Genomic DNA, 15,388 nt, shown 5'->3' on the forward strand with positions numbered 1-15,388 from the left:
CAAGAGGGAAGTTCATTATGTTCTGGCTTTTCTGGAGGGTATGGGCAGAATATTGATTGATACCTGATCTCATTGACCTGGATCTCAGCAATGTTCTGGGCAGGAGACAGGCTCCTTTCCCCTACAAAATGAGCCTTTTGGACCTTGCATGGGTAGTGAAAGCAAGGGAGCTGGGAAACTTTCAGCATGAATTACAAAGTGCCTGATTCTCTGACAGCTGCAACATCAGAGTAATCAGGTCTTAGGCAGTGGGACAGGCAGGCAGTTGGTGTCTAGAGCTCTCACTTGCTCCTTGTATTGTGGACAGAGAAACATTGTTTGAAGGAAAAATGAGATCTCAGAGGGACTATCTGCCTACTGGAAGATTTGCCTTTCTTCATCAATCACAGGCGAATCCTAGAGACCCCATGCTGCAAACAGCAGTGTTCAAGTACATACATTTTAGAAGGAAGAATTCAGATTCAAGTGAATCATTGAAACTGATTTTTAAAATTATTTTATTTTACATTTTCCAATTTAATTTTTTTCTGGATTTTTTCCTAACCTATGTCATAAGCAAAATTTGAACTGGTGGAGAAACTGAAAATCAAGTATATTCCTTCTGGAACTTGATTAGCATCAATGGACAAGCCTGAATTCCACATAATTCATCTATAAGATGCTTCCAAGTGTGGTGCCTACACAGCTGCAGTGCCAGATTTCAGCAGTGCATCCCTGGCCAGCACAGAGCAGAGTCACACTTCCTTTCAAGGCCTATGAGGCAGCTTGCCCTATCCTCTGACAATCTACAGATCACATAGAGAATGCTCACAGAGAAATTGTCTGGGATATTATCTGCTCAATGTCAGAGAAAGAACAGTCTTTCCTCCTTATAAGATACCCTGACTTATTCTTTTGCCAGCATTCTGTTTATGCTCAGCTCCAGATTCTTTGTTAGAAGAAGGATTTGACTCTGTATGCTTAAGACTACTTGTTATTTCTCTGATGCAAAAATGGCCCCTGAACATCTTTCCATCTCAGTACTATAGAAATGCTGCAGATTTTCAAAGGGATGAGATACTTTGACCCCATTACTTAATTGTTACATTAAGAACAATATGCCACTAAAACTGCTTGGAAGACAGTAGTTATGAGACAAAATATTTAATGGAGGCTTATGTGGAAGTACAGTCAGTTGTGGTTGGTGCTTCTGGCAATAGCTTTTTCAAGAGACACAGTCCCCTCCACAACCAGTGACTGAACCCACTGTTTTTTCAAGGACAGAAGGTTTGGTAAGTCCATGTAAAGCAGGAGAGTGTCTTTATGTCTATTTTCACTTAGATATTTACTTCTACAGAAAACTTGGGAACACACTCTAAGACACCATAAACATTGGTCAGATAATGCATAAATAATAACAGAAGCAATAAATAATTACCTTCAAGTGTTTCTCCCTCTCCAGAAAGGGCGTCTCCTGCTCCAGAGGCATACAAGGCAGACACAGTCAGTGCATACCTAGTGGCTTGGTCCAGGCCTTTCAGCACTTCAGAGGTAGTGTCACCTTTAACAGTCACTTCCTTAGTTTCACCTCCTGCGACTGGAGTGTATGTTATGAAGTACTGCTGCACTTTGCCAAGAGCAGCATCCCAAGACAGCATCATTGTTGATGTTGTAGCATCAGAAACTCTCAAATTCCTTGGATTTCCCCGGACTGCACATGTTAAAAAATGTTGAAAACAAGTTGAAGCAAGCTTCATTTCTTGGTTTAGCTTTTAGGTTACCACTACATGGGATTTTATGTTAAAAAATATTTCCCTAATAGACTAATAGACTAAATAGACTAACATTGGTACAGTGTACCTGTACTGTAATCAGGACTGTACAATCCCATCCCCACCCTCCTTAGGCAAAAATGCACAATAAAGTCTACTTTTTATTTTTTTCTTGTTAAAGTAGGCTCAATCCTGGAGCACTTAGACATACTAGCATCTCTAGATATACTCAGATTCAACAAAGATCCATGTTGAAGTCACTGTCTTCGGAAGTCAAAGATGGCAAATGAAATATGAAATACGAAATTAATAATGCTTTGGTTTCCTAAAGAGGTCTTTTTGATGATAACTGTCACGGGTCAGTGAAACTTAAACAACAATCAGGACAGTCATACTGTCTGTACTCTCTGGATTTTGTTTAATACGGCATGATACATGATACATGCTACAGGATCATGCATTTTCACATACATTAAATCTACAGTGATAACTTGAGAAAATTAAATGTTTCATTAATTTCTTGTTAAGCATTCAGCACAAAGTGCAAATAGAGTCTAAATTTGCTCAAAAGGTGTATAAGGTATATAATTTATATCAATGACAATATGAAGAATCATGTGGGCAATTAATTAAACATACAAGTAGATTCTTCATCCAAGTCACCTTGCCATATCAGGCTCAAGATACTGTATTTTAAAATGAAATATTGCAATTTTGATAAATTCTATTGTCTTAAGTTATCTCTCAGCTAGGCTTGGGCAATATTATAACTCTCTCTTTGTCTACATATGGATTATATGATTTATTCTCCTTTCAGTATGAATATGTCAATATGCAGCGAGTTTTCCTCACGCTTACTATGTGCACAGCACTGATCATGTACCTTCATCAGTTTTTGCATATCCATTCAATGAATTCCCAGGTCCAGACTGATACTCAGGAACAACAGACACTTCATATCTTGTATCTTGGATCAAATTCTGCAGAGTAGTTGACCTATCGTTTGCTGAGACAGTCACTTGTCTCCTTTCTCCTCCAGTAAGTGGTCTATAAACAAGCCTGTACCGTAGGACATTTCCTGGAGCTGGAGTCCAGCCAACTACAAAGCTATCAGTAGTTTCATCTGTTATCTTTAAGTTTCGAGGAGCACCTTTAACTACAAAAAATACACACATGTAAGTTGTAAATATTTGCCTTTATTGAAGCAGTGTCTGAAAGAAAACCACACCAACCATTCTGTTAGCTCATCCAGTTTACCAAAACTGCTTATATTGCCCTCTCATTGCTTTCGGGTACAAACACCTTTAGTAATTTCTGAAAATTTAGGGTCATAGTTACTTTCAGCAGTGGAACAAAGTTGTCCCCAAAAGTACATTCATCCCAGTTTCCACAACTGCTTCTGAAACTTAAGACAGTTTGACTGTGTTTAGTGGTAATAGTAGGACTGAACTCTGTAAGGGACATTTGGACATAGTGAGGAAAGCTCTTAACACAAAAAATGGTAAAAGTTTCCTTGCTGTGGCCATTTGCTTCTGCACCCCTTCCATTTACAGGTGGAAAATGGCAGTTGTCAGATACACCTGGCTACACACAGGCAGCTATTCTACTTGCAAGAACAAACAAGGAACCAACAGCAAAAAACACTCACCAAACCAATTTGATTTCTTTGAATTTTTCAAACAAAAAACATATTCATTGCAATATGAGTTGCATCCAATGTTTAAAAAAAAGTTTTTGAATTTAGTCTCTATCTCAAAGAAAGAGTTTATTATCCTAGAAACTAAAGAAAATCTGTGGTGAATTCTTCAACCTGGGCTGGTCTTTGACAAAAGATACAGCAGTTCAGATGAACTCAGTGGGCACACCAAACAAGACTTGAGTCTTCCAACAGACATAAACATCTACTGTATTGCACACTGCCTAGCAGTACATAGCATTGTCACTTAGGAAAAAAAAGTTCTGGTTTTTTGTTGTTTGCTATCTATATTCCATAAGTATTGTTCTTCAGAGTAAATAGTGGAGTAATTAATAATCCCGGTTTAAAAATAGAAACTTGTTTTTTATTAATCAGAAACACAATACTCAACTTTAAATCCTTTAAAAGCCTGAAACCAAAGTTAATTGCCAAGAAACCCATCTGGCTCAAACTGTTAGCTAGATCTGCATGGAGAACTGCTGATGTTTACGTGGCTGTAGAAGAACTCTGTCTTTTGAGACGTGCTGGGATATCATCAGATCACAATGTTAATAATTATTTAAGGTAGTATCAGTTACCAGTGGGAAGACAGATTATTTTTGCTAAAGCTTTTCCTTCTCCTGTCCCTTATGCACACAAGCCACATGTTCTATCAGCCAAGAATTTGTCTGTTTTCCTAAGGGAAGATTTTGTGTGTCCAAAATATTCTGACTGGTACAGTCATGGAAATGTGCTAACTGACAGTGAAACCTGTATCTTCCAAACTTAACATCCAAACTAAGCTGTTTTATAAGTGTTTATTTCTATCAGTCTTAAGAGGAAAGAGCAATTAACATGCTGTTTCTTGTGCTCCCTTGTGGAACCATTTATGTCACCAAAGGTCACAAATGACAGCATGGAATAAAGAAAAAGAGTAGATCAATATTTTTAAAAGCATGATTTAGAGTAGACTGAGTGTTCTACTACTGGAATAGAAAATCAAATCTACTGTCATGCTGCTCTTTTCAATCAGGAGAAAAGCATCATGGCAACTCTACCAAGAAAAAAATAAAGCTACCATGCTTAAATTTACAGCCATTGAGCACATAAAACACATACTGACATCAATGGAACTTTTGAATTACTTATTGGATAAGACCAATTAATTTCTGATAAAACAAAGCAGTTAACCAAAACTCAAGCCCTTTAAAGCCTATTGTATATAGAACAAGATTTCTACTAGTGTTATACTGGATGACATAGCAAATTCCATAGGCACACATTTGCCTTTAAATGTATTGAAGTCAACATGCATTCCTGCATCAGAGTAATAATTATTACATAGAGTAGAATAGAACTGAATAGTTCTGTTGGAAAGAATCTACAGTGTTCATCTAGTCCAACTTGAGACTATATTGACAATAATTCATGCCACAGAATTTAATACTGAGAACACACTACTTCATTTGAAGGGAGGCCACTGCAGAGGAACACTGCTGTGTTCACGTCCAACACATCCAACCTTCAGGAAAATTAAAGCTCAATACTCGATGCTTCCATGTATTGGAATTTTAAATCTTTACTGAATGCATTGAAATACAATATTATTTATTCTCAACCTGCATGGCAGTACAACTACTCAGCCTTAGTTGGCTGTTCCTCATTTATCCATTCTCCAGCTAAACAAATTCTCATTTGAACACGACTCCCCTGTCATGTAATGTAATAATTTGAGAATAATGGGAATCTTACCTTCTAAGGTGGTTTCCTCTCCATCCAAGGGAGGGCCATCACCATCTTCATATTCAGAAATCACACTGACTGCATAAGTAGTTTCAGGGAGTAAGTTAGTGAGAACTGAGCTGGTACTTGAAGCTGGTACTGAAACAATGAATTCTTCACCACCGACTGCTACTTTATATTTAATGAGATAGGACAAAACCTCAGATCCAGCTGGAGACCAGCTTACTTTGAAACTCTCTGATGTTATGTCAGAAAAGACCATGTTCTTTGCAGGTACATAAGCTGTATGGAAATAAAAACGTGCATATGAGGCATGCTTGCCAGAATATGTTAAACACAAAATTTCTAAAATAAAGTAAAAATGTTCCACAATAATTTGATTTATTCTAATTCAACAGATATTTTGTTGCATGTGCACAGTATCTGCTTTCTATACTTGCTTATGTCTATCAAATTTCAAGAAGATCATAACTAGGCTGCCTAAAATCATTCAACAGTAAGTAAAAGCACCAACTCAATGATTTCTAGGTCAAATTAAAACAGTCCATCTAAAAATATATATATTTATGAAAACTTAATTTAGAATTGGATGATCAAATTGGGTTCCCTATTTCATATGTCCAACAAACAGCAATAACATTGTGTCCTCAATAGAAACTAAAAATTGCTGGGGTTTTTTTTCAGATCTAGATTAGGAATAAGACAAAATAAAACTCAGTATTTTTTCAGGAATGAAGTCAAAGGGGGAATAAGGAATTTGACACAAATCTGACATCCTGGACTTGTTTTGCTTGGCCTAGTCAGCCTAACAGCAGGATCTTAAAACCCTCTAAAACAAAGACTGCTTTGCTGGTTTGTTCCTCAAAGCTATCCTGGAACAAAAGGCTTATCCTAAAGAGAGAGGGGCTTTCAACACTGCGGACTCTTCAATGATAGTGTCCTACTAAGCATGGGCAGGGACACTGTGGGTGCAACTAGTCAACTAACTTTATCGGAACAAAAGCTGGCCATTTAGAAATCTTTTGAATGTTAAACATTATCCATGCTGGCCTAATTTTGAAGCATGTGAAGACTTTCATGTGCTAGTTCATTTCAGTCTTTATAGTTAGATTGCAATCACTCTCACCCAGCATCTGCAGCCTCAAGTTGTCTTGTTTAAGGCCCTTTCAGAGGGCCATTGATTTTACCCTAAAAATTAATCGAATTGCCCTCTAGAGTTGTTTGCATTATTTCGTTGCCTTTGAACATCTAAAAGACAACCTTAGACTTGCCACCTCATTTTCTAGAGCTGAAAAAAGAATGCTCTGGTAACTGTTTTACTCAAGACATTGAGTGCAAAAGCAGAGTGTATCCACTAAGGTCATTCCCATAGACACACATTTTATTAGCTTTTTAGATACAGAGCAGGGGTGGGGGAAAAAATTTCTCCAATATTTTTTCATTTCCATTTATCCATTAATTTCACTTGTTGCTTTTAATATGTTTGAAAATGAGAAGCAAATCCCCAGTTATTAAAGTTATCGTTTGTATGAGAATCTCATCAATATAAATTTTTTAGGTAGCTATATGAACAAAACATTGGTTCAGATCCTTTTTTCACTTCTACATTCCTCAAAGTAATAGTAGTTACTTACATTTTCTCCTTATAGCAGCCAGCTCCTGCTCAATTCGTAGACAGACAGACTGTGTAAGTTCAAATGATATTCTTTGAAAAGCATCAAAATCTTCCACTGTGTAAACATGGGTGTCCGCAGGGGGCGATGCTATTGCTTCCAACTCTGTACGCACTGCATCCTTCACACCAACTGCAAAAATTTCTACATCTGCATCCCTCAGCTTAATTGCAGGTTCTTTAAAAGCATCTGATGATTTCCCATCAGTGATAAGAATCATGACTCTCGGCACATTTGGTCTTGATCCTTTGCTGGTAACAAATACTTTCTCCCTCACATATGTCATTGCTTTGCCTGTGTTGGTAGATCCACCTCTGTAGGGGAAGGTGTTAATAGCCTGAATTATGTCTTCAACTCTGTTGTATCTGTTCAAAGAAAACTCCATATGGGGATCTCTGCTGTACTGGACAAGACTTATCTGTACTTTTCGAGGTGATATCTCAAAGCTTTTAACTAACACTTCCAAAAAGGCTCTTACTTTTACAAAATTGGCAATACCAATGCTGTAGGAACCATCCACTAAAAACACAACATCAGCTTTTACATCCACACCACGTGAGCACTCTGTGAAGAAAAAGAATAACCACTGTAAACAGATTTTCAATTGCCACATAGCATTACAATCATATCTGTAGTTCATGTATCACACACAATGCTTAGAACCAAAGTAAACTATGCTAAGCAAAGCTGTTTCTCGAAAATAATAAAGGCATGATATTAAAACAAGCTACAGAGGTTTCACCAATTAAGAGCTAAATTTTGAAAGTAAAGTGGCTCCAAACTTACCTACTTGAACTTTTACTGGTTGTGTTTTTTCCATTATAGTTATTGGCTCACTGGGAGTCAGTCCTTTCATTGCATAAACATTAATTTGATACTCTGTGTCTGGAGAGAGATCTTTAACATTCAGAGCAGTAGTCTGAGGACCCACACTCAGTACATGCTGTTTTCCCCCAGCTATCATTGGAATGAACTGCAGACGATAGCCAGTTATTTGGCTTGTGGATGGATCCCAAGTGATTCTAACAGACTTTGAGGAGACCTGAGTGGCCACCAGATTTGAAGGAGGCTCCACCACTGAAAGAAATCAAAAGCAAATCCAAAATATTAGTTACAATTATAAACATATTTTCCTAACAGTTTCTATTTTGGGAATTAGTTATCTTTGCTGATCTTTACTAAAAATCATTTTTGGTTTTTTTTTTTTAGCATAGAGAGAAATTAATTACAGGACAGTCTAAATGAGACTTCAGTGAGAGGGAAAAAATATGAACAATGCATTTGTGGTCCCCCAAGTATAGCATAAGTTCCAAAAGTGCAGCCCAGCTCTAAAATTGCTTCAACCAAAAGTGAAAGCTACACTCACAAGAACACGGTAGAAAGTGTGAACAAATGCAGACTTGAGCAGAGTACTACAGAGTCATCTCTACTGCCATTTCTGTCAAAGAATAACTAGTTACTTAAAACCTTACAGGGCAAGAAAGCTGCAGTGATACAGCTTTATGTCTTTGTTTTCTCAGTTCTCTACAGTTTTCATGCTTTTGTTCTCAATCTATTACACATTCTGACACTTCACCAAGCAGTTTTCTTTCCTTTAATGCATTTTTCCATGGAAGTGATGCCTGTGTCCAAACTGACTCTGATCACTGTGTTGCCTTTGAAATTACATAATAATGGAGCTATTCTAAATCTGCTACATCACATGTTTTCTTATCCTGCATTTAAAGACACAAAACTGAGACCAGTTCTCCACACTTGCTAAGTGAGGCAACAGATGAAACTCTAGAAATAAAGCAAAGGAAGTAGGGATAGCCTCTTTAGACACTGGAATGAACTGAAGCTAAGAATAATTTTTTTATAAAGCGTCTCACCTTCTTCCCCACTAACCAGTTCACCTAGTTGTTCATCAACACCAGAGCACACTTGCAAGATAATTTCATTCTGTATATCCACAATTCCATCAAAATTAGCCACATTGAACACATGCTTCAGTGACGGCTGAGATGCAATTAGCTTGAGTTCCTTTGCATCTGCTGCTTTGATACCTAGAAGCAGCAATAGACAGGACTGTGTTAAGTAACCATAAAATACAGACACCTGTGAATGTATTTGTGAAGTATGAAAACATCCTGGAATACAGCTGAGTTTAAATTCTGTCATGATCAAAAATCAAACTACAAAACAACAATTAATGAAATGAAGTGGCATGCTCAATTTTCAACCAGGAAAAATCATGTGGTGTAAGTGAAGAATGAGGCCAAGGTTGAAATTATGCTTGTCAGTCTTATTAATCTCCATGTAGGACCTACATAATTGCCATCAAATTAACACAACTGGTGTGTTCCACTCTGGAGGGCACAAATGACCTATTTTAAGGCATCCACATGAAGAGAGAGGCATAATAAAATTCTTCAGCTACACAGTCTGCAAAACTTATAAACTAACTTTTTATGAAAAGAAAAACTCAACGTACCCAAGGAAAAAACTTCAACTCCTATGTCACGAAGCTCTCTTGCAGGAATTTCTACATCATCTTGAGCTTTTCCATCAGTAATGACAATTGCTACTTTGGGAAAGCCTTTTCTTGCTCCAGCAGACTCAGTGAAGGTGTTTTGAACAAGGTAATCAATAGCCTCACCTAAAATCAACATCACAAGTTGTGTCTTTTTAGACTTGTATGAACCGGGATTTAAAGCAATTGAACTATGACATGCAATGCTGAATAAACATGTATGTGAGAAATCTGTACCTGTCATTGTGTTGCCACCTTTGTAAGGTATCCTTTTAATTGCATCAATAAGATCACTTCTTCTGAAATACTGATTTAAATTGAACTCTGTTCTTGTATCTGAACTGTACTGAACAACTCCAACTCTCGTCTTTTCTTCCCCAATATCAAAAGCTGATACAAGGGCAACCATGAAGTCCAGGATATATCCAAAGTTATTTCTTCCTACACTCCATGAACCATCTACCAGGAAAACTAAATCTGTCATTGCACTTATGGAGCATCCTGGAACACAACAGGGAAAAAAGGAAAACCAACTCTATTAGCAAATGAGCAATTGCATTCTTACAAATCAGTGAGAAATGTCTAATAGAAACTTAGTGGGCAAAAGCCAAAGCAAACAGGTATTTAAAGGATTGATCTTATTTGGAATATCTTGCTTGGGGAAACTCATATAAGTGAACATTCACAGGAGTTTTCTAACAGCCATTATCAAAAGGGAACTGCTTCGAGACACCTCTCATGCTAATCCACAAGATTTGTTATGCCACAACTGATGAAAACACACATACAAAACTTTTTGCAATGCTTTAAAGTTACAGAAAAAATTTATTTTGTTACCACTTGTGCCTTGCATCTTTATTTCCTCATTTTAGCTGCACAGGTTCTTCTGCAAAGCCTTTTATCCAAAGCACAACAGCTTTCATTAATAGGGCCAAGACACTCACAGACTTGCTCAGGTTAGTTGCATGAAATCCCTAGTTTCAGTAACAACTTTGCACCTTAATCCTTCAATGAAGCTTATAAATTCCTTCTATCCCAGTCCCTTCATAAGTTTTCTTAACTCTGCCCAACTTTACAAGTTAACTTCCTTGGTAGGCAACACAGAAGCACAGTTTAACTTTGTGAGCTAGACCTCAGATAAGATAAATGTCAGATAAGTTGAAAAGCAAAGCACCTTACTTTGTAATTGAGCCTCAATCATCTTCTCCTCTGGTATCCCTGGGCCGCCTGTCTGAACTACACAACATAGACATAGTGAATAGGGGAAATAGAGCTAAATTTTTAAACATCAAAGAAAAGCACATAAAGAATTAGAAACAGGCATCTAACAAGCCTCAGAACACAAAAAAATAAATGCAGGTCCTGGATACATCACCCATACTTACAGGTTTGACAACATAGTATTCAGGGTGACACAAAATACAGAAAATGCAAATATCTTAGAATTCTCTGCATTTGTACATCTTGTACAGTCATTTCCTGAAAATTAACTGCAACATGCCTGAAAGAAATACCAGTACTACCCCTCTCTAGCACCTAGGGGAATTGATAATTAGTAATTTTCCCATGGTTCTTCGTGAAGTCTGTGTCATAGCAAAGTGTCTGCTGTGCAATTTTATTAAATTAAATTTATTTTATGCTTTTTTAATTATTGATATAAGTTATTAAAGCTTAAAATCCATATTTTAGCATGCATTTAGGTATATTGTGTCACATTTTATTATTTTTTAATTAACATAGTTTGCCTTCTCACACAGGATGCCAGTCCAATTCATTTGTTACTGAGGTCAGTGATTGTCTTCACCTTAAATTCAGAAGATGCAATTTATAGGAAGTAGATATAGCTCAAAAAACATAATGGCCTCCTGCCAAGAATTCTGTGGAGGTTGGCAGACACTATATCCCTAGCATCCTTTGATCTCTTGCAAATTTTCTCTGCGTCTACTAGGACTAATGGAAAAAGGCTGTTCAGACAGCTCCATCAAAGTCGAGCTTAGGTATGTGGCAATTTTATTGGAGAACTGGATCAAAGCCAAGTTTTGTGAATGACCACTCAATTACCTTAATTGGCTTTCTAATTGTACTGCAGCTACTTACTTGTCAGCTGGCCAAAAACAGGTAGACTCTCCTCTCTGTCGTCATAAGAAGCTATTGATACAACATACTCTGCATCAGGTATAAGATCTGATATGATAGTTTGGGTAGTGCTAGGTGAAAGAGTAAATTCTTTAGTAGGTCCATCTGCAATAAATATATAAAACACTCAATGCAGCCTTAAAATACAATAATATTGATAAACTGATTTTAAAACAAAATGCAACAGGCAATGATCTATCTCAAACCCAATGACAATTTTAGAATGATACACTTTCTGTTTTCATGAAGTATAAATATTGAAACATGAAACACTAGGCTAATGTGCTTTTTTTATAGTGAATAAAATTGTTGAAGTGTTTAATAAATTCCAGGAAATTTGAAACTTGAAATGTATATACAAAATATACTATCATCTAAAAAATCATGCCTTGCTCTGATTCAATATCACTTTTACATTGATTATTTCTCAAAGTGAAATAGAATAATGGCTGTCTTACACAGCATAATACAATTCTTGAACTTTAAGGTGAAAGCATAGAAGAGGAGCAGTGATGATTCTACCTTCTTTTTGCACCTTGCAAAGCAAAGGCATCCAAAACTTGTTACTTGCAGTTCCAAAATGGTAAAACACTATGGCAAGGATATCTCTAACTTGGAAGAATCACTGTTTTTCCTGTATGCCCTTTGATGCTACCCAGGCTTGATCACAAACTTCCAAAAGATTTTAATGGCTACTCTCATACCTAAGTTAGATATAGGGAAAAATAAACTCTGCGTTTCAAAACATGTAATCACATAAAAAATTTTGACAGAACTCACCATTTGTTGGAACCACAGTTATTCTGTAACCCACTATTGCACCTGGTGGCCTTTTCCATGACATTTGAACATTATGTTCATCTATAATTGTAAAATTCAAGTCTGATGGTGGATTAACTGCAAAAGATTTATACCAGGTAAATGTTTAAAAGCTTGAACAAATTTTGGCAAATTAATAAATAAAGCAATGTTGAGCAAAGCTTACTAAAATTGTCTTTGCATAAATTTGTTTCCAACAAATATAAAAATATATTGTTGGAAAAAGAGTAAAATAAAAGCTGACAAAATATGACAAAACATCAAAGAGTGTATGCATTACAGGGGACAGCACAGAACATATGTTTCTTGAGTTGCCAAGACATTCAGGAATGGCCAGCAAAATCAAGCACAATAGAAAACACATTTGGATACATGTACAATGAGTTCACAGATAATCACCACATATGCAAACATTTCACATAACAATTAAAGGAAATTTTTTTACATGCTGGGTGCAATCCGTACAAGCATGCCAAATCACAACCTGCTTACAATATAATGAGATCATTTAGGATGTAGAGAACACAATACTCTTCTTAATTAGACATCAAAGAATTGATTAGCTTTTTTAATATAGTCTCTGCATATGATATTTCTTATCAATTTCACTGAATCTAGAAACTTGGCAGAGAAAATAAACAGTTTAAAGAACACAGAAAAAGATTGGGCATTTAATGTTCAGTAAAACAATTTCTGTTAGGGTCTAGATTTGAATATAGATGCAAAATGTGTATCAGCAATAATGATACACTGGTGTATCATTATATTACAAAATATGGATAACTCCACCCCTTTGTTCCCAGAAGCCACTAAAGTGACATACTTTGCATATAGCAACACAGGATTCAGGAACAAAGGGAATAATAGATGGCATTAGTAATTGTTGCAATTTGCCAAAATATTCAAGCTGATGCAAAGTTCTCAAAAATAAAGTTCTACCTGTTTACACCAAATTTCTGTACAATTTCAAAGGTGTAAACTATTGTTTTCATGTTCCCTTTGCAGCAGGTGTACCCATACTAGTAGTGGCATTTTAAAATAAAATGCCAGTATGGTTCCAAACAACACAATGGTTAATTATGAAAAGACAACATCAAAGTATATTTAAGGACATTTATTTTACAGAATTTATAGAAATTGGCAAAGAGGGCACCAGTGAACTGAACAAATGACTGCAAATAAAACTTGTAGGAGCTGATGACAGAAGTAACTGAACAGTACAGGAAGAAATAGTTTACATACGCTAATTTGCAGCATCATGCATACATAAATGAAATGTTGATTATTGGTTTTTTAGCTTCCCACAATGGACAAAGCCTCCATGTACAAGGTTCATTACACAAAGACGTTTCATAAATATTTTATAATGATATTCTCTTTGTAAAATTGTCATGCTTATTCATGCAGCATTTTACTGACTCACTGTCAGTGCATGGTAGGTGTATTATATATTATTGTTTAAATAGGTCTACAAAGTAAGATTAGATCCAGCCATACTTTCCTTAACTACTAGTGAGAGAGTTTTGCAGGCATTTTTAAAAGACAGATCTTCTGTTTCATAGAAGATCTCCATTATATGTCAGATTTCATATCAGATTTGAAAATCATTTTAAAAGCAGATAAAGTAGTAAATGCTAGAATATTTAATTATGAAAAGACACTGTCCAATTACAAAAAGTAAAACTAAGCTAAAAAAATGACATATTTTTCCTTTTAATTTTCTGTAATTTTCAACCATAGGATAATATGGCTTTATAATACTGATACAATAGATAACACTAGTACTGAAGTAAATGTTATTTTTCCTGTTGTCCATACACAGGCAGTGAGATTAGACCATTAACCTGCATGCACAGTTTATTCATCATTCACTTTATGAGTATCACAATGCTAGGGATGGCAGGGTAGTTACTTAATGTCAAAATCATGCAACACGTGTTAATAGTAAAATACATTTAGATTATAAGAATATCATTATAAAATATTGCTTCAGTAGCAATGGCTCAGGACAAATTTAATGCAAAGGCAGAGACAACTGACCTGAGCATGCTTTTAAAAAAAAATTCAGTACATGGAAAAAGTAGCACCACCAACCTTGCAAGTAAATTGGCATGTTGCAGCAGAGACTTTAGGCTTTAACTGCTGAAGGACAGCAGCAGCCCAACTTGTTGATATCCAAATGACCGGATTCCAGATAAACTGAAAAAGCTGACTGTGAGGAAAAGTCTTGAACATTTTAAAGGATTTTATTCCATTTTATGAAAATTCAGATGCGGATCTTGGCAGGTAAGAAGAATAGAACATTGACACATAGTGATGTATCCGTTCATCCAGGTGATCATAGAACAATGGCATTGCAGGGGAACTTGAATGTCCCCTTGGCCATCCCACAGTCAAGACAAGATTGGCCACCCTGTGTCATTCCTGATGTGTTTTCTCAGATCATCCTAAAGACTTCCACTATTATCAAGACTGACAGCTTCCCACTGAAATTACTCCAAAACCTCACTGCCTTTATCATCATAGTTAGTTCTGAGACCTAATCCCTGTCTTCATTGCTTTACTTGAAATCCATTAATTCTCAGCCTATGGCTTATCAAACTCAAGCACTGAATACTTCTCCCATAGAAATCCAAAAAGGAATATTGCTTGAGTGAGAGAAAAAGCTGTTTGGATCCAATGTCATCAAAATGTCTTCCAGATGGCCTGTGAGCTTTTGATACTCAAACAGAATCTCCAAAACATCCATGGACCTTCACAGAGGTCAGATTTCACCCAAGTGAAACCAGCTGTGGGGTGAAGACCAAACCATGGTCATATGACTGAGAGTAGTAAGCTGATCTGAAGTACAGAAAAATGTTTAGATGATAAAAACCTTATTGTGATAATAAAATAGGGCAACTGTTACTCCATCTCACTAAGATTCTTCTTCCAGAAGGGAATTCACCAGTGGAAAAATAATATATTTGCAATACTGAATAAAGCAAAGTTCTGGAAAAAAATGCCCCTTGTTGTAGTAGGAGTTTGCTCCTTTACAGGGACAAACCTTATAACTTCACTCAACAAAATCTTACGTGTG

At 36.3% G+C, this 15,388-nt stretch overlaps 1 protein-coding gene across 9 annotated transcripts in view; it reads right to left on the bottom strand.

The window, feature by feature from the left end:
* Positions 1-15,388, bottom strand: part of COL12A1 (collagen type XII alpha 1 chain) — a 99,338-nt gene that overhangs the window by 75,102 nt on the left and 8,848 nt on the right. For 7 of the 9 annotated variants that reach the window (XM_056487020.1, XM_056487022.1, XM_056487023.1 and 4 more), the window contains 11 exons: positions 12,271-12,387; positions 11,452-11,595; positions 10,534-10,590; positions 9,592-9,855; positions 9,316-9,480; positions 8,714-8,887; positions 7,629-7,919; positions 6,804-7,406; positions 5,179-5,451; positions 2,635-2,907; positions 1,418-1,690 (listed from right to left, as the gene is read on the bottom strand). The exons of 1 other annotated variant lie outside the window; for it this stretch is intronic. In XM_056487020.1, coding sequence (XP_056342995.1) covers positions 1,418-1,690; positions 2,635-2,907; positions 5,179-5,451; positions 6,804-7,406; positions 7,629-7,919; positions 8,714-8,887; positions 9,316-9,480; positions 9,592-9,855; positions 10,534-10,590; positions 11,452-11,595; positions 12,271-12,387 — 2,634 coding nt within the window. The remainder of the gene's footprint in view (positions 1-1,417; positions 1,691-2,634; positions 2,908-5,178; positions 5,452-6,803; positions 7,407-7,628; positions 7,920-8,713; positions 8,888-9,315; positions 9,481-9,591; positions 9,856-10,533; positions 10,591-11,451; positions 11,596-12,270; positions 12,388-15,388) is intronic. One more of the 9 variants, XM_056487026.1, reaches the window with a different exon arrangement.

This window comes from Oenanthe melanoleuca, chromosome 3 (assembly GCF_029582105.1).
Source record: "Oenanthe melanoleuca isolate GR-GAL-2019-014 chromosome 3, OMel1.0, whole genome shotgun sequence".
NCBI lineage: Eukaryota > Metazoa > Chordata > Aves > Passeriformes > Muscicapidae > Oenanthe > Oenanthe melanoleuca.